This window comes from Somniosus microcephalus, chromosome 11, assembly GCF_052327205.1.
Source record: "Somniosus microcephalus isolate GS21.2 chromosome 11, FLI_Smic_1.0, whole genome shotgun sequence".
In the NCBI taxonomy this organism is placed as follows: Eukaryota; Metazoa; Chordata; class Chondrichthyes; order Squaliformes; family Somniosidae; genus Somniosus; species Somniosus microcephalus.
The window spans coordinates 123,626,823-123,646,043 of NC_140997.1; the positions used below are offsets into that span (position 1 = coordinate 123,626,823).

Below are 19,221 nucleotides of genomic sequence, written 5' to 3' on the forward strand. Positions count from 1 at the left end.
AGAGACCTGGAGCAACCAACAGAACAAGGGACAGAGACCTGGAGCAAACAACAGAACAAGGGACTGAGACCTGGAGCAACCAACAGAACAAGGGACAGAGACCTGGAGCAAACAACTGAACAAGGGACAGAGACCTGGAGCAACCAACAGAACAAGGGACAGAGACCTGGAGCAAACAACTGAACAAGGGACAGAGACCTGGAGCAAACAACTGAACAAGGGACAGAGACCTGGAGCAAACAACTGAACAAGGGACAGAGACCTGGAGCAAACAACAGAACAAGGGACAGAGACCTGGAGCAACCAACAGAACAAGGGACAGAGACCTGGAGCAAACAACAGAACAAGGGACAGAGACCTGGAGCAACCAACAGAACAAGGGACAGAGGCCTGGAGCAACCAACAGAACAAGGGACAGAGACCTGGAGCAAACAACTGAACAAGGGACAGAGACCTGGAGCAACCAACAGAACAAGGGACAGAGACCTGGAGCAACCAACAGAACAAGGGACAGAGACCTGGAGCAACCAACAGAACAAGGGACAGAGACCTGGAGCAACCAACAGAACAAGGGACAGAGACCTGGAGCAAACAACAGAACAAGGGACAGAGACCTGGAGCAACCAACAGAACAAGGGACAGAGACCTGGAGCAAACAACAGAACAAGGGACAGAGACCTGGAGCAACCAACAGAACAAGGGACAGAGACCTGGAGCAACCAACTGAACAAGGGACTGAGACCTGCAGCAACCAACAGAACAAGGGACAGAGACCTGGAGCAACCAACAGAACAAGGGACAGAGACCTGGAGCAACCAACTGAACAAGGGACAGAGACCTGGAGCAAACAACAGAACAAGGGACAGAGACCTGGAGCAAACAACAGAACAAGGGACAGAGACCTGGAGCAAACAACTGAACAAGGGACAGAGACCTGGAGCAACCAACAGAACAAGGGACAGAGACCTGGAGCAACCAACAGAACAAGGGACAGAGACCTGGAGCAAACAACAGAACAAGGGACAGAGACCTGGAGCAAACAACAGGACAAGGGACAGAGACCTGGAGCAAACAACAGGACAAGGGACAGAGACCTGGAGCAAACAACAGAACAAGGGACAGAGACCTGGAGCAACCAACTGAACAAGGGACAGAGACCTGGAGCAAACAACAGAACAAGGGACAGAGACCTGGAGCAAACAACAGAACAAGGGACAGAGACCTGGAGCAAACAACAGAACAAGGGACAGAGACCTGCAGCAACCAACAGAACAAGGGACAGAGACCTGGAGCAAACAACAGAACAAGGGACTGAGACCTGGAGCAACCAACAGAACAAGGGACAGAGACCTGGAGCAACCAACAGAACAAGGGACAGAGACCTGGAGCAACCAACAGAACAAGGGACAGAGACCTGGAGCAAACAACAGGACAAGGGACAGAGACATGGAGCAAACAACAGGACAAGGGACAGAGACCTGGAGCAAACAACAGAACAAGGGACAGAGACCTGGAGCAACCAACTGAACAAGGCACTGAGACCTGGAGCAACCAACTGAACAAGGGACAGAGACCTGGAGCAACCAACAGAACAAGGGACAGAGACCTGGAGCAAACAACAGAACAAGGGACAGAGACCTGGAGCAACCAACTGAACAAGGGACAGAGACCTGGAGCAACCAACAGAACAAGGGACAGAGACCTGGAGCAACCAACAGAACAAGGGACTGAGACCTGGAGCAAACAACTGAACAAGGGACAAAGACCTGGAGCAAACAACAGAACAAGGGACAGAGATCTGGAGCAACCAACAGAACAAGGGACAGAGACCTGGAGCAACCAACAGAACAAGGGACAGAGACCTGGAGCAAACAACTGAACAAGGGACAGAGACCTGGAGCAACCAACAGAACAAGGCACTGAGACCTGGAGCAAACAACTGAACAAGGGACAGAGACCTGGAGCAACCAACAGAACAAGGGACAGAGACCTGGAGCAAACAACAGAACAAGGGACAGAGACCTGGAGCAACCAACAGAACAAGGGACAGAGACCTGGAGCAAACAACAGAACAAGGGACTGAGACCTGGAGCAAACAACAGAACAAGGGACAGAGACCTGGAGCAACCAACTGAACAAGGGACAGAGACCTGGAGCAACCAACAGAACAAGGGACAGAGACCTGCAGCAACCAACAGAACAAGGGACAGAGACCTGGAGCAACCAACAGAGCAAGGGACTGAGACCTGGAGCAACCAACTGAACAAGGGACAGAGACCTGGAGCAAACAACAGAACAAGGGACAGAGACCTGGAGCAACCAACTGAACAAGGGACAGAGACCTGGAGCAAACAACAGAACAAGGGACAGAGACCTGGAGCAACCAACAGAACAAGGGACAGAGACCTGGAGCAACCAACAGAACAAGGGACAGAGACCTGGAGCAAACAACAGAACAAGGGACTGAGACCTGGAGCAAACAACAGAACAAGGGACAGAGACCTGGAGCAACCAACTGAACAAGGGACAGAGACCTGGAGCAACCAACAGAACAAGGGACAGAGACCTGCAGCAACCAACAGAACAAGGGACAGAGACCTGGAGCAACCAACAGAGCAAGGGACTGAGACCTGGAGCAACCAACTGAACAAGGGACAGAGACCTGGAGCAAACAACAGAACAAGGGACAGAGACCTGGAGCAACCAACTGAACAAGGGACAGAGACCTGGAGCAAACAACAGAACAAGGGACAGAGACCTGGAGCAACCAACAGAACAAGGGACAGAGACCTGGAGCAACCAACAGAACAAGGGACAGAGACCTGGAGCAACCAACAGCATGGGCTACACCGTCTGACAGACCTCAAGTCCCTTGAACGGCCTGGGAACAGGACGCTCATTAATGCACTCCCTCAGTACTGCACTCCGATAGTGCGGCACTCCCTCAGTACTGCCCCTCCGACAGTGCACCACTCCCTCAGTACTGCCCCTCCGACAGTGCACCACTCCCTCAGTACTGCCCCTCCGACAGTGCACCACTCCCTCAGTAATGCCCCTCCGACAGTGCAGCGCTCCCTCCGTACTGCAGCTCCGACAGTGCGGCTCTCCCTCAGTACTGCCCCTCCGATAGTGCGGCGCTCCCTCAGAACTGCCTCTCCAACAGTGTGGCGCTCCCTCAGTACTGCCCCTCCGACAGTGCACCACTCCCTCAGTACTGCCCCTCCGACAGTGCACCACTCCCTCAGTACAGCCTCTCCGACAGTGCAGCGCTCCCTCAGTATTGCCCCTCCGACAGTGTGGCGCTCCCTCAGTACTGCCCCTCCGACAGTGCACCACTCCCTCAGTAATGCCCCTCCAACGGTGCAGCGGAGCTCCCTCAGTGCTGCCCCTCCGACAGTGCAGTGCTCCCTCAGTACTGCCCCTCTGACAGTGCGGCTCTCCCTCAGAACTGCCCCTGCGACAGTGTAGCGCTCCCTCAGTACTGCCCCTCAGTCAGTGCAGCGCTCCCTCAGTACCGCTGCTCAGTCAGTGCAGCGCTCCTTCAGTACCGCCCCTCCGACAGTGCAGCGCTCCCTCAGTACAGCCTCTCCGACAGTGCAGCGCTCCCTCAGTACCGCTGCTCAGTCAGTGCAGCGCTCCTTCAGTACCGCCCCTCCGACAGTGCAGCGGAGAGCTCCCTCAGTACAGCCTCTCCGACAGTGCAGCGCTCCCTCAGTATTGCCCCTCTGACAGTGCGGCGCTCCCTCAGTACTGTCCCTCCGACAATGCGGCGCTCCCTCAGTACTGCCTCTCCGACAGTGCGGCGCTCCCTCAGTACTGCCGCTCCGACCGTGCGGCGCTCCCTCAGTACTGCCGCTCTGACAGTGCAGCGCTCCCTCAGTACTGTCGCTCCGACAGTGTAGCGCTCTCTCAGTACTGCCTCTCCGACAGTGCAGCGCTCCCTCAGTACTGCCTCTCCGACAGTGCAGCGCTCCCTCAGTACTGTCCCTCCGACAGTGCAGCGCTCTCTCAGTACTGCCTCTCCGACAGTGCAGCGCTCCCTCAGTACTGTCCCTCCGACAGTGCAGCGCTCTCTCAGTACTGCCTCTCCGACAGTGCAGCGCTCCCTCAGTACTGCCCCTCTGACAGTGCAGCACTCTCTCAGTACCGCACTGAAATGTCGGCCTAGATTGTGTGCTGAAGAAGCAAGATTGCTACCACTGAGCTAGGGACTAATGGGTTGAAAGACTCTGTCTGCTTATTGTAAAGGTTCTATGAGTAAAGGGGCTCCTTACACCGTTCCTAATGTAAATGGCCAGACAGTATAAAAGCCTTCCTAAATTCAGCATGGGCTTGCAAGCTCACTCATGTGGTGGATGGCTGGTGTGGGAAAAAATGGCACATTGCTACACTGGGGTACACTGAGGCACACTGTTTGGTGCAGAATCTGTATCTGACTGTGCTGTACCTGTCCTGGGAGTGCTTGATGCTGACACTGGGCTTCTACAATAGAAGGTTTCATTACCCACACTCACCCCTCGCCTTGAGCAGCAGAAACAAAATTAAAAAGAAAAATATTTGGCTAAACAAGCAGCAGCTTGTGTGTTAGTGTCCACAAGCTGAAGACCCATAAGGCAGGAGATTGACAGATTTAAGTACAAAAACAATATCAGCAGCAGTCACATCTCCCCATAAACCTTACCGTAGTCTGGCTGAGGGTATCAGCACCAGTCACATCTCCCCATACACCTTACCGTAGTCTGGCTGAGGGTGCACAGTCCGGATTCTCAGGTACTCCCGGAACAGTCGGACAGACGAAAGCTCTTCTTCTTGCTGCCCACCCATATTGTAGAGACCCTGTGCAGGTACTTCACTCTGTGTGAGAGACGGCAGATTCAGAGACAATCATCACCATAGTCACAGGCAACAATGACAACATGGGCGGCGACACACGGGAACATGGGTGGGATGCGAGCGGTGACATGTGGGAAGACGGGCGGCGATAAGCAGGAACATGGGCAGTGACACTCGGTAACACACAGCAACATGGGTAGTGTCACATGGGCAGTGACATGGCCAACATTGGCAGTGACACTCATTAATGACAACAGCATAGGCAGTGGCACACGGCAACATGGGCAGTGGCACACGGCAACATGGGCAGTGGCACACGGCAACATGGGCAGTGACTCTCACTCTCTCTTCCCTCCTCTCTCCCCATCTCCCCGCCTTCACTTTCTCTCACTCTTGCTGTTTTCCCTCCCTCGCTCTGTCTGTGTATCTGTCTCTCTCTGTACCTCCCTCTCCGCCTCTCTTTCCCTCCCTCTCTCTCTCTCGCAAAGTCTGTCTGTCTCCGTCCTTCTCTGTCTCCACCCCACTCACTCTCTCTCTCTCTGTCCCTCTCGCGCTCTCTCTCTCCCTCTCTCTCTGCTCCGACCCCCTCTCTCTCTCCGACCCCCTCTCTCTCTCTAGCCCCCGCTCTCTCCCTCTCTCTCCTTCTGGCCCCCACTCTCTCTCTCTCTCTCTGTCCCTCTCTCTCTCTCTCTCTCTGTCCCTCTCTCTCTCTCGCTGTCCCTCTCTCTCTCGCTGTCCCTCTCTCAATTCAATTCAATTCAATTCAAATCACTTTATTGGCATGACAAGGTACATCTTATGTTGCCAAAGTATCGAAAAACATTTATGGTTGAACACATAAACGCAGATCTATCCATACAGTGTATAAACAGATATATCCCTGAGTGTATAAATATACATTCATATAATTTGTATATACTCTTTTCTTAGATTTAATGGTTATCCTTCTGTTTATGGCAAGCTGTAACATAGTGTGCCGCTAAGGTTACACAATTTCTCTGTTCCCCTAGTAGGTATGGGAGTTTTTGGTCGTCATTCAAATTTCTGAATTCAGGGCATATTTTTGTGAATTTTGGGTAGAAATTCTCCCTGATGCCCTGATATTTTCCACAAGCTGTGAGGAAGTGCATCTCTGTCTCCACCACTCCCTGACTGCAGTGAGAGCATATCCTGTGTTCTCTTGGCAGCCGGGTCTGCCTCGCTCTCTCTCTCGCTGTCCCTCTCTCTCTCTCTGTCTGTCTGTCTGTCGATCTCTCTCTCTTTGTCTGTCCCTCCCTCTCTCTCTCTCTGTCTGTCCCTCCCTCTCTCTCTCTGTCTGTCCCTCCCTCTCTCTCTCTCTGTCCCTCTCTCTCTCTTGCTGTCCCTCTCGCTCTCTCTGTCTGTCCTTCTCTCTCTCTGTCCGTCCCTCTCTCTCGCTGTCCCACTCTCTCTTCCCCTGTCCCCCTCTCTCTCGCTATCTGACCGTCTCTCTCTGTCCCTCTCTCTCTCTCTGTCCCTCTCTCTCTGTCCCACTCTCTCTTCCCCTGTCCCCCTCTCTCTCGCTATCTGACCGTCTCTCTCTGGCCCCCTCTTGCTCGTTGTCTGTCTCTCCCTCTCTTTTTCTCTCTCTCTCTCTCTCTGTCCTTCTCTCCCCTTTTCTCTCTCTGTCCCTCTCACTCCCTGTCCCCCTCTCGCTCCCTCTGTCCCTCTCGCTCCCTCTGTCCCCCTCTCACTCTCTCTCTGTTCCTCTCTCGCTCCCTCTCTGTCCCTCTCTCGCTCTCTCTGAACCTCTCTCGCTCTTTCTCTCTGTCCCTCTCGCTCTCGGTCCCTCACTCGCTCTCTCTCTCTCCCTCTCTCACTCTGTCCCTCTCTCGATCTCTCTCTCTCTCTCCCTCTCTCGATCGATCTCTGTCTCTCAATTCAATTCAATTTTTTTTTCAACTTTCTCTCTCTGTCTCACTCTGTCTCTGTCCCTCTCTCTCTCTCTCTATCCCTCTCGATCTCTCTCTGTCCCTCCCTTTCACTCTGTCCCTCCCTCACTCTGTCCCTCTTTCTTTCTCTCTGTCCCTCCCTCTTTCTCTCGCAGTCCCTCTCTCTCTCTGTCCCTCTTGCTCTCTCTCTTTCTGTCTGTCCTTCTCTCTCTCTCTCTCTGTCCCTCTCTCGATCTCTCTCTCTCTCTGTCCTCCTCTCTCTCTCTCTCTTCCTCTTTCTCTATCTGTCCCTCTCTTTCTCTGCCTGTCTGTCTGTCTCTCTCTATCTGTCTTTCTCTCTCCCTGTCTCCCTCTCTCTCTCCCTCTACCTCGCTCTGTCTGTCTGTCTCTCTCTCTCTCTGTTCTGTCTCCATCCTTCTCTCTCTCTCTCTCTCTCTCTGTCCCTGTCTCTCTCTGGCTCGCTCTCCCTCTCTCCCCCTCTCCGTCCCATCTCCGTCTCTGTCCCTCACTCTCTCTCTCACCTTCTGGTCCCCTCTCTCTGTCTCTCTCTCTGACCCTCTCTCTGTCTGTCCCTCTCTCTCTGTCTGTCCCTCTCTCTCTCTCTCTCTCTGTCCCTCTCTCTCTCCCTCTTTCTCTATCTGTCCCTCTCTTTCTCTCTACCTCTCTCTGTCTGTCTCTCTCACTCTCTCTGTCTGTCTCCAACTTTCTCTCTCTCTCTCTCTGTCCCACTCTCTCCCCGTCCCCCTCTCTCTCTCTCGCTATCTGACCGTCTCTTGCTCGTTGTCTGTCCCTCCCTCTTTCTCTCTCTCTGTCCCTCTCTCTCCCTCTCTTGCTGTCCCTCTCTCTTGCTATCCCTCTCTCTCCCTCTTTCTCTATGTCCCTCTCTCTCTCTCTCGGTCCCACGCTCGCTCTGTCCCTCTTTCTCTTACTCAGTCCCTCTCTCCTTGTCCCTCTTTATCTCTCACTCACAATGTCCCTCTCTCTCTCGCAATGTCACCCTCTCTCACACTCTCTCTCTCCGTGCCTCCCTCTCTCTCTGTCCCTCTCTCTCTGTCCCTCTCTGCCTGTCCCTCTGACTCTCTGTCCCTCTCTCTCTCTCTGTCTGTCTCTCTCTCTCTCTGTCCCTCTCCCTCTCTCCATCCCTCCCTCTGTCGCAGCATCTCTCTCCCCCTCGTCCCTCCCTCTCTCTGTCCCTCCTTCTCTGTCGCGCTCCCTCTGTCCCCCTCTCTGTCGCTCTCCCTCTCTCTCTCTGTCCCCCTATCTCTCTCTCCGTCTCTCTCTGTCCTTCTCTCTCTCTCTGTCCCTCCCTCTTTCACTCTGCCCCTCCCTCACTCTGTCCCTCTTTCTTTCTGTCCCTCCCTCTTTCTCTCGCAGTCCCTCTCTGTTTCTGTCTGTCCTTCTCTCTCTCTCTGTCCACCTCTGTCCCTCTCTCTTTCTGTCTGTCCCTCTCTCGCTCGCTGTCCCTCTCTCGCTCTGTCCCTCTCTCTCGCTCTCTGTCCCTCTCTCGCTCTCTCTCTCTGTCCCTCTCTCGATCTCTCTCTCTGTCCCTCTCTCGATCGATCTCTGCCTCTCTCTCTCTCTGTCTCACTCTGTCTCTGTCCCTCTCTCAATTTTCAATTCAATTTGCTTTATTGGCATGATGACAAGGTACATCTTATGTTGCCAAAGCACAGAAAAACATGTATGATTGAACACGTAAATGCAGATCTAGACATACAGTGTATAGACAGATATATCCCTGTATATATAAAATACACTCATATAATATGCATATAATCTTTTCTTAGGTTTAATGGTTGTCCCTCTGCTTATGGCAAGCTGTAACATAGTTTGCCGCTAAAGTTACGCAATTTCTCTGTTCCCCTAATAGGTATGGGAGTTTTTGGTGGTCATTCAAATTTTTGAATTCAGGGCATATTTTTATGAAGTTTGGGTAGAAATTCCCCCTTATGTCCTGATAGTTTCCACAAGTTGTGAGGAAGTGCATCTCTGTCTCCACCACTCCCTGACTGCAGTGAGAGTATATCCTGTCCTCCTTGGCAGCCAGGTCTGCCTTTTTCGATGGCCAGGCTATGCTCACTAAGTCTGTACATTGTCAAGGTTTTTCTCAGTTTGCTATCTTTTACCATGGTCAGGTATTCAGCCATGGTGTATTGTCTGTTTAGGGCCAAATAGCAATCGAGTTTGTTTTGGGTTTTTGTCATTTCTGTCCAATAGGTCAAATATTTTTCCTTTTCTTGAGTGACAATTGTGTTGGGTCGAATTCTCTGAGCTAGGATGTCACTGTCCTGGAGCTGATTATTATTAGTAGTGTTAGTAGTTACTTCACTGAGTCCTAGGACTAGTTGACTGAGGGGACTCTTCTCTATGATCATCTTTTGACATTTCAGGGCTTCGTAATGATAGCAGTGGGGGTTGCTCATTTTTAGGTGTTTCCAAAATTTGATGGCTCTTTTTTGGATATTAATTAGTAGTGGATATTGGCCTAGCTCTGCCCTGCATGCATTGTTTGCGGTTTTTCTGTGAGTCCGGAGGATACTTTTACAGAATTCTGCATGTAGGATCTCAATTGGGTGTTTGTCCCATTTTGCAAATTCTTGTGTTAGCGGGCCCCACACCTCACTGCCATAGAGTGCAATTGGTTCAATTACTGCTTTAAAAATGTTGAGCCAAATGTCAATTGGGATTTCAATTTGGATTGATTTTTTAATGGCATAGAAAGCCCTTTTTGCTTTCTCTTTCAGTTCATTCACAGCCAAATGAAAATTTCCTGTAGAACTGATTTTTAAGCCTAAGTATGTGTAATTTGTAGTTTGTTCAATTTTAGTTGCTCTCTCTCTCTCTGTCCCTCTCTCTCTTTCTCTCTGTCCCTCTCTCTCTTTCTCTCTGTCCCTCTCTGTCTGTCTGTCTCTATCCCCCTCGATCTCTCTCTGTCCCTCTCTCTCAATTCAATTCAATTCAATTCAAATCGCTTTATTGGCATGATAAGGTACATCTTATGTTGCCAAAGCATCAAAATACATTTATGGTTGAACACATAAACGCAGTTCTATTCATACAGTGTATAAACAGGTATATCCCTGAGTGTATAAATATACATTCGCATTATTTATATATACTCTTTTCTTAGTTTACTGGTTGTCCCTCTGTTCATGGCAAGCTGTAACATAGTGTGCCGCCAGTGCTACACAGCTTCTCTCCTCCCCCAGTAGGTATGGGAGTTTTTGGTTGTCATTCAGATTTCTGAATTCAGGGCATATTTGTGAGAATTTTTGGTAGAAATTCTCCCTGATGCCCTGATATTTTCCACAGGCTGTGAGGAAGTGCATCTCTGTCTCCACTACTCCCTGACTGCAGTGAGAGCATATCCTGTCCTCTCTTGGCAGCCTGGTCTGCCTGTGTCTGCCTTTTTCGATCGCTAGGCTATGTTCGCTAAGTCTGTACCTTGTCAAGGTTTTTCTCAGTTTGTTATCCTTTACCATGGTCAGGTACTCAGCCATGTTGTATTGTCTGTTTAGGGTCAAGTAGCAATTGAGTTTGCTTTGGGTTTTTGTTGTTTCTGCCCAATATGACAGGTATTTTTCCTTTTGTTTAGTGACCATTGTGTTGGGTCGAATTCTCTCTGCTACGATGTCACTGTCCTGGGGCTGGTTATTGTTAGTAGTGTTAGTGGTTGCTTCACTGAGTCCCAGGACTAGTTGACTGAGGGAGTTATTCTTTATGGTCCTCTCTTGGCATTTCAAGGCTTCGTAATGATAGCAGTGGGGGTTGCTCATTTTTAGGTGTTTCCAAAATTTGGTGGCTCTTTTTTGGATAGTAATTATTAGTGGAAATTGGCCTAGTTCTGCCCTGCATGCATTGTTTACGGTTTTCCTTTGAGTCCGGAGGATACTTTTACAGAATTCTGCATGTAGGATCTCAATTGGGTGTTTGTCCCATTTTGCAAAATCTTGTTGTGTTAGCGGTCCCCACACTTCACTGCCATAGAGTGCAACTGGTTCAATTACTGATTTGAAAATTTTCAGCCAAATGCTAATTGGGATTTCTATTTGGATTGATTTTTTAATGGCATAGAAAGCCCTTCTTGCTTTCTCTTTCAGTTCATTCACAGCCAGTTTGAAATTTCCCGTAGAGCTGATTTTTATGCCCAAGTATGTGTAGTTAGTGGTTTGTTCGATTTTAGTTGTTCCTAGTGTGAGATTTATTTTGGGTCCCTGATGTCTGGATCTTTGTTGGAACACGAGGACTTTGGTTTTTTGGAGGTTTATTGTCAGGGCCCAGGTCTGACAGACTGATTCCAGCAGATCCAGGTTCTGCTGTAGACCCTCCTTAGTTGGTGACAGTAGAACCAGGTCGTCTGCAAAGAGGAGGAATTTAACCTTGGATTCATATAGGGTGAGGCCGGGTGCTGTAGATTGTTCAAGTAGTTTTGCTAATTCATTTATGTAAATATTAAAGAGTGTCGGTGAGATTGGCGAGCCCTGCGTCACCCCCCGCCCCTGTGGGAAGTATTTTGTTTGTTTGTCTCCAATTTTAACTGCACATTTGTTGTTTGTATACATTGATTTAATTACATCATATGTTTTTCCCCCTACCCCGCTTTCGATAAGTTTCAGGAATAGACCGTCGTGCCAGATGGAATCGAAAGCCTTCTGGAAATCTATAAAGCATGCGTAGATTTTGCTTTTGTTTTGATGGACGTGTTTGTCAATTAGGGTCTGTAGGGTGAAGATATGATCTGATGTTCTATAGTTTGGCAGGAATCCAATTTGGCTTTCACTCAAGACATTGTGCTCCTCAAGGAAGTTTATAAGTCTTTTGTTTATGATACTACAGAAACCCTCTCTCGATCTCTCTCTGTCCCTCTCTGTCTGTCCCTCTCTCTGTCTGTCAATCTCTCTCTCTCTCTGTCTGTCGATCTCTCTCTCTCGCTGTCTGCCGATCTCTCTCTCTCTCTGTCTGTCGATCTCTCTCTCTCTGTCTGTCGATTTCTCTCTCTCTGTCTGTCGATCTCTCTCTCTCTCTGTCTGTCGATCTCTCTCTCTCTGTCTGTCGATCTCTCTGTCCCTCTCTCTCTCTCTCTCTCTGTCTGTCGATCTCTCTCTCTCTCTGTCTGTCGATCTCTCTCTCTCTCTCTGTCGATCTCTCTCTCTGTCTGTCGATCTCTCTCTCTCTCTCTCTCTGTCTGTCGATCTCTCTCTCTCTGTCTGTCGATCTCTCTCTCTGTCTGTCGATCTCTCTGTCTGACCCTCTCTCTCTCTCTGTCTGTCCCTCTCTCTCTCTGTCTGTCCCTCTCTCTCTCTGTCTGTCCCTCTCTCTCTCTCTCTGTCTGTCCCTCTCGCTCTCTCTCTGTCTGTCCCTCTCTCTGTGTCTGTCCCTCTCTCTCTCTCTGTCTGACCCTCTCTCTCTCTCTGTCTGTCCCTCTCTCTCTGTGTCTGTCCCTCTCTCTCTCTCTCTGTCTGACCCTCTCTCTCTCTCTGTCTGTCCCTCTCTCTCTCTCTCTCTGTCCCTCTCTCTCTGTCTGTTCCTCTCTCTCTGTGTCTGTCCCTCTCTCTCTCTCTGTGTCTGTCCCTCTCTCTCTCTCTCTGTCTGTCCCTCTCTCTCTCTCTCTGTCTGTCCCTCTCTCTCTCTCTGCCTGTCCCTCTCTCTCTCTCTCCCTCCCTCTTTCTCTGTCTATGTTCCTCTCTCTCTCTGTCCCCCTTTCTCTCTCTGTCCCTCTCTTTCACTTCCTCTCCCTCTCTCTCCCCCTCTCCCTCCCATCTCCGTCCCTCACCTTCTGGTCCCCTCTCTCTGGCTGTCTCTCTCTCTCTGTCTGTCCCTCTCTCTGTCTCTGTCTCTCTCTGTCTCTACCTCTCTCTCTCCCTCTACCTCTGTCTGTCTGTCTCTCTCTCTCTGTCTGTCTGTCTCCATCTTTCTCTCTCTCCCTGACCCCTCTCTCGCTATCTGACCGTCTCTCTCTGGCCCTCTCTTGCTCGTTGTTTGTCTCTCCCTCTCTTTCTCTCTCTCTCTGTCCTTCTCTCCCCTTTCTCTCTCTGGCCGTTGAGGAAATCTACATGATATAAGGGGTTAATTTCAAGTGCTTGCTGGGTAAAAGTTTTCAGACTTGACACTGGGCAAGTGTCGATGTGTAACTAGAGCTATTGCACGTACTCGAACTACAGCCAAGAACAGATGCCTGCCCACCTAATGGTACCAATGACCTGATAACTTGTGACCGAAAGCAAAGCTTGCCTCCCTTATATATGATTAAAGAGGACCTCCGGTTACACGATTCATGCCCTGTTATAGATTAACGGTTGACTTATGTGTCCAGGATCCTTCTGTCAATATGTTATTTCTACCTGATGATTAATCTAAAATGTATCCTGATAGAGGAACAAAGGAATGTCAATCAAACTTGTTTGTTACACTGTATAAATATGGAACGCTTACGCTGTATCATTGGAATAGTAGCCTCACCCCTTGAGTGGAGGTGCTGATTCCCCTTGCAAGTGAAGTAAAATAAAAGGCCTGTCCGTCTGACGAATCCAAGTGTGTATTGAGTCATTACCCAGAGCTAAGAAGTAAGGCACTTCTACAATTTGGAGGTCCCACCGAGATGGCTTGCTGTACCAATTGGTGAGTTAACAGACGCCGAGTACGTTGCTCGGTTGGGAAAATCCCATCGGCCGAAGGTGGTGTTTTGCCACATTTTTGGGACTTTCCCTGCCAGAAGCATAGCTGCGCACAGTCTGTTTATTCCATTGGACAGCACTGCCATCGGGTAATTGACTCACAAGGTTCGGGGGTTAAACTGCCGTTGTGACTGCTTCCCTTTCAGAAACGGAACAGAGGACCAGCCATGAGGCGCTGACGCCCCGCGAACAGGATCGTGCAGAAAAGGACTGTAGGAAGCGCTGAAATAAAGGTACCAGAGAGAGAAGGTTAAGTCAGGAATTTGATTAACTAAGGAGCTAGCGATTTATTGGAAATTGAACTAGCAAGGTTCCAGCTTGCTGAGAGAGAAGGTTAAGTCAGGAATTTGATTAACTAAGGAGCTAGCGATTTACTGGAAATTGAACTAGCAAGGTTCCAGCTTGAAGTTAGCTGGGACAAATTGAAGGCCCTTTTTGCTAAAGATTTGGCTAAAGGGAGTAGGGTAGAAGGAGAGAAGAGCTTGAAGTTAGCTGGGACAAATTGAAGGCCCTTTTTGCTAAAGATTTGGCTAAAGGGAATAGGGTAAAAAAAGAGAGAAGAGTGGGCGGTTGTCTGAAACACAGTGTCAATGTTTAATGTTTATGAGAGTGAGTACTTAACTACTTGTTATTATCAATCAACTTTGCAGCTTTGTCCAGTAAGGCTGCATAGGTTGGGGATTTAGTAACACTTTGGTTGTTGTTTAACAAGTGTATTGTTTATTGTTTATTGTTATATGTATTAATGTTTAGTCATGTCTGATCTGTAGAGGCGTCCCACGCAGATCATAGAGTGTTACGGAATTGTTGTATGTTTTAACTAAAATATTTAAGCTGAAAAAAAAACTGCAGAAGGGGTTGGAAAAGACCCAAGCCGGGGAAGTGAGTCCCGCGGCGGAATGTATGGTTGAGAAAATAGTGATGTCTTTTACATGATCCACTAAGCTATTGTGGATTCAGTATTTTCCCCAGTTAGAAATACCTTCCACGAGGGTTGAGAACCCTCGAGTTTTATACGTATGTATAGTTTATTAATCTGATCTGTAGGGGCGTACAACGCAGATCATGGATTGTCACGGGAGTTTAGATTGTTTTAAGTGAACCATTTAAGCTGCTAAAATGGGTGCTAGCACCAGTAAGCCACCCGAGAAAGGCACGCCAGCAGCCTTTATGTTAAAGAACTGGTCAATCATCCATTGATCACCTACCAAATTGGTCCAAATGGACTGTAAATAAGACTAGACCCTTTCCCTCAGATAGTCATTTAACATAGAAAGAATTACTTGCCTCGAGGAATGTTTAACGGACAAGAGAGAAATAGAGAACAGCCAGATAAAAAGACTGCCTCTATGTTTGTTGAGTCAGAAGAAAAAAAAAAAAATTACCCCGAAGAAACACCTTTCTCCTCTATTATGGTAGGATAACAAGGTAACTATAGAAGGATGAATAGAGGGGAATATAGAGGAAGACGTGGTAGAATAAGAGGGTATGGACGATCTGGTAATTGTTACAATTGCGGACAACCCGGACATTGGGCAAACCAATGCCCTGCGAAAAATTGTCAGAACCAAACCTCCAATAATGGACCTCCGTTAGAGAATAAAGGTCCTAATTTCACTGTCCATAACCCTTTTTCGGACCAGTCAGGAGGTTACCCTACAAACGGACAGGGATTTAGGAGAAATAGAGATCAGAATTACTGACTGACACCAGCAGCCCCAGGCGCCACAGACCACCAAATGCCCGTTGTTTCTTTAAATTCACGCAGCAAACCTGAAATTAAAATGCAAATAGCTGGGAGACCTATGTCATTTTAGTAGATACAGGAGCAACCTTTTCGGTGTTAGGGAAAGGATATTCTGAAGGAATGCCTATTAATGGGAAAAAGACCCCAATAGCTGGATTGGCTGGAATACTACAATGCTTGAATCAATCGACTCCCCCCACAGTAAAAGTAGAAGAATTTGAGGAAGAACACTCCTTTCTGTTATCAGGAGATGTCTCTATGAATTTATGTGCAAGAGACTTGCTGTGCAAAATGAATGCTACAATCATTTGCTCCCCATCAGGAGTAACGGTAGAAATCCAAGTAGATAAGGCATATGCGTACCCAGTAACAGAAATAAAACACCCTGTTCTTTACGCATGGGAAATTGCCGACCCAAGTTTGAGTCCCAAACTCGTCAGTCTGTTAGGAGCGTGGGGACAAGCTCCATAAAACAATACCAGGAATCCCTGAAACTAGGGAAATGGCATTCAAAATTGCACTGCACGGCCTGCTATGACAAAACAGGACAAGATTTAAAATACCTCCTAACTATTAGACTGCACAGCCCTATAAAGTTAAAATTAATCCAGCTGCACCATTACCCAAAAGGTCACAGTATCCATTGTCAGAGAAAGCAGAAAAAGGAATTGAGCCAGTGATGGAATCATTGTTAAAACAGGGAGTTAACGCCGGATAGAATAAAGGTTGTTTGCAACACATCGTTGCCAAAAACTAAAAGAGAAATGAAGCATTTTCTAAGACAATGAATACATGAGCATGACAAATTTGGAAAATTCGCGGTTACCTGACTTCCTCGGGAACCCAGATTAAAAATGCACAAGAAGTGAAAAATCTTTTACTAGCTATTCAGAGACGTAAACAGATTGCAATTATTAAGTGCCAAGCGCACACGGGGCATTTGGACAAGGTTGCGCTTGGAAACGCTGCTGCAGATAGCGCTGCTAAGTCAGTAGCTATATCAAGTACTGAACGACAAGTTTCAGCCTTCCCTGTTAGGGAAAAGCCAGAGATACCGCAGCCCCCGTCCTTAGATGATGTGCTGACCCATCAAGATAGGGCCAGTTCTGATGAAGTAAAGGAATGGGTTGTTAATCATTGTTTTAAAAACACTGACGGCTTATGGGTTCATCATGACGGCCGCATGGTGGCACCCAAATCATTACTATCACCAATTGCCCGATGTGTTCATAAATTCACCCATGCGGGCAAAGGGGGGATGGCGGACTATATCCTCAAGACCTGGTATGCACCAGGAATCTCAAAGTTGGCAAAACAAATATGTGAAAATTGTACTATCTGCCAGACCATGAATGCAGGGAAAATAAAGAAGGTACAGCCCGCATCCCACCCAAACCCCATGGGCCCTTTTGTACCTGTATGTATGAGCTTTAAATATGTATTAGTTATTATTGATATGTTTTCAAGATGGATTGAAGCTTTTCCTTGCAGAAAGAATGACGCTACCACTGTTGCTAAATGTTTATTGAAGGACATTGTACCTCGCTTTGGGATACCAGCAAAACTGTCAAGTGACAATGGGTCCCATTTTACGGGAACAGTGATTAAGGAACTATGCAAAGCCTTACAGATTAGCCAGCACCTCCATTGCAGTTATCATCCACAGTCGGCTGGACTAGTGGAAAGATATAACGGGATGCTGAAAAACAAGCTTGCAAAACTGTGTAAAGAAACTGGACTTAAATGGATTGATCTGTTACCCATAGCTTTAATGACAATGCGGTCTGCTACCAACAGAACTACAGGATTGTCGCCTCACGAGGTCGTCATGGGAAGACCACAAAGATTGCCTTTTTCGGCACCTTTAACAGCTAAACAAATGGACATTCATAAAATGGAGGAAGATATGTTGAGTTATTGCATTGCACTAACCAAATGCATTTCTAGTTTCCATCAACAGGTGAAGGAAGCCCAGGTCGATCCCGCTGAAGGAAAGTGCCATACTTTCGAGCCAGGAGAAAACGTTTACATAAAAATCTTCAAACGAAAGAATGGCCTTCAACCCAGATTTGAGGGACCCTTCCAAGTACTCCTGACCACAAACACCGCTGTAAAAGTAAAGGAGCGACCAACATGGATACACGCGTCCCATTGTAAGAAGGCATCAGTTGAAGACAATACACTACCAAGATGAACTGGATTTGGACTCTGATGAGATTGTTCCTTTTGTTAACGATAATTGAAACTGCCATATGGATTTACCCAGATCCTCTGAAAGGCAAACTATGTATAGAAGAATGTGTACTTTTAACCAAAAATCTCTTTTATGTTATATGCTATAATGAGACCATGAAAGTTCAGCTTCAGGACCATACTATGCAGGTACCCCCGTATCAACCCCTAAATCTTAGGGTAAGACAGGGTAAGATAGTAGAAGAAGATAGTGGACAGAGGCTTGATAAGCTGTGGGTCACATGCCCTGATACTGTATTACCAAGTGACAAAACTGCGAACGGAGGGGTTATCTGCAATGGTAATTCAAGGGGAGGACTGGCCCTGACAGCTAAGTCAATGTTTTGTGATAATCCTTTTCATAACTATCATCAAGTTATCTGTACGCTAAAAGACAGAACCTTGCCAAATGCTGGATATGCAGCCACATCCCTGTGCATGCAGAGGGTGGAATACCTCTAAGGCCCATTCCCTTCGAAATAGAAGAGATGGTAGGGTGGTTATTACAGTCTAATACCACCTGGAATAAGGAGGCAGCCAGTACATTTCAGACCCAAAATAGTTTAAACCCAGATCAGTTGGAAAATGAATGGAAAAATGCAGGATACAACCTTATAAAATTTGAAGGGTGGTTTCATCCCCTATATGATAATCGAAGGAATCCAGAGAGTCTATTAGTTACGTCAATGGGAACCATAAATAAAACAAAAGGAGAAGTCTGTCTTGTAAACGACAATGGAGAAGGATTGATGGTTGGATGGAGTGAGTGCAAATGTAACTACACTTTGACTAAAACTACTACTAAACCACCAGGTGCAATCGAATGGCCTTATTGGGGATGGTGGAATCTGTCCACAGTACAAAATTTGACTAGCAAAAAAATCTGGAAAGGAGAATACGGAATAGGAATGATGCACCAGATATGGAACAAATTTGAAGCCTATAATAACACCTATTTCATCTGTGGGCATAGAGCATACCCCTGGTTACCACAAAATTGGACTGGGTCATGTTATTTGGGATATGTAGTGCCTTATATACATCATATTTCATCTTTGGATAGCCACCCTGGGACACGAGCAAAACGAGCCATTACAGAAACATTTCCCTGGTATGGAACAGGGAAGTTAACAAGAGAATCTATAAACATGGCAGCAGTGTTGGAACAAATAGCCAATGATACTGCAGATGCTCTTAGTGATGTAAACGCAGAAATGGTGGCTTTGCGCACTGTTGCCTTACAAAACCGCATGGCTCTGGACTATTTGTTGGCAAAAGAAGGGGGCACATGTGCAATCATAAAAACCGAATGTTGCACCTATATCCCAGATAGCTCAGAAAATATCACCAATCTGGTAAACCACATAAAGAAGGCCGTAGAGAAACTACGTCAACCTGAACCATGGTCCGTGTGGGATTGGATTTCAGGATGGGGAGGAGCATTGGGAAAGCAAATTTTGGAAGCTTTTATCGCAATTGTGATGATAATAAAATATCACCAATCTGGTAAACCACATAAAGAAGGCTGTAGAGAAACTACGTCAACCTGAACCATGGTCCATGTGGGATTGGATTTCAGGATGGGGAGGAGCATTGGGAAAGCAAATTTTGGAAGCTTTTATCGCAATTGTGATGATATAAAATTATTGTGTACAAAAGTCCTTTCCTTATTAGCGTCAACTCCTCCAGTACCAATGATGTCTGAATATGAGGATATTAAGGGTGAGACCTTTGATGTAGAGTTTTTTTTAAACTTAGCGAAATAGATTGTCCTTAGAAAGGACAAAAGGGGGGAATGAGGAAATCTACATGATATAAGGGGTTA

At 47.6% G+C, this 19,221-nt stretch overlaps 1 protein-coding gene across 1 annotated transcript in view; it reads right to left on the reverse strand.

Moving 5' to 3' along the window:
- The window catches only part of LOC147110849 (aminoacylase-1-like), a 48,012-nt gene extending 34,405 nt beyond the window's left edge, over positions 1-13,607 (reverse strand). The window contains exons 1-2 of the mRNA XM_086001214.1: positions 13,520-13,607; positions 4,734-4,854 (exon numbers count right to left, since the gene is read on the reverse strand). Coding sequence (XP_085857340.1) covers positions 4,734-4,824 — 91 coding nt within the window. The 5' untranslated portion in view covers positions 4,825-4,854; positions 13,520-13,607. The remainder of the gene's footprint in view (positions 1-4,733; positions 4,855-13,519) is intronic.
- Positions 13,608-19,221: the final 5,614 nt, after the last annotated feature.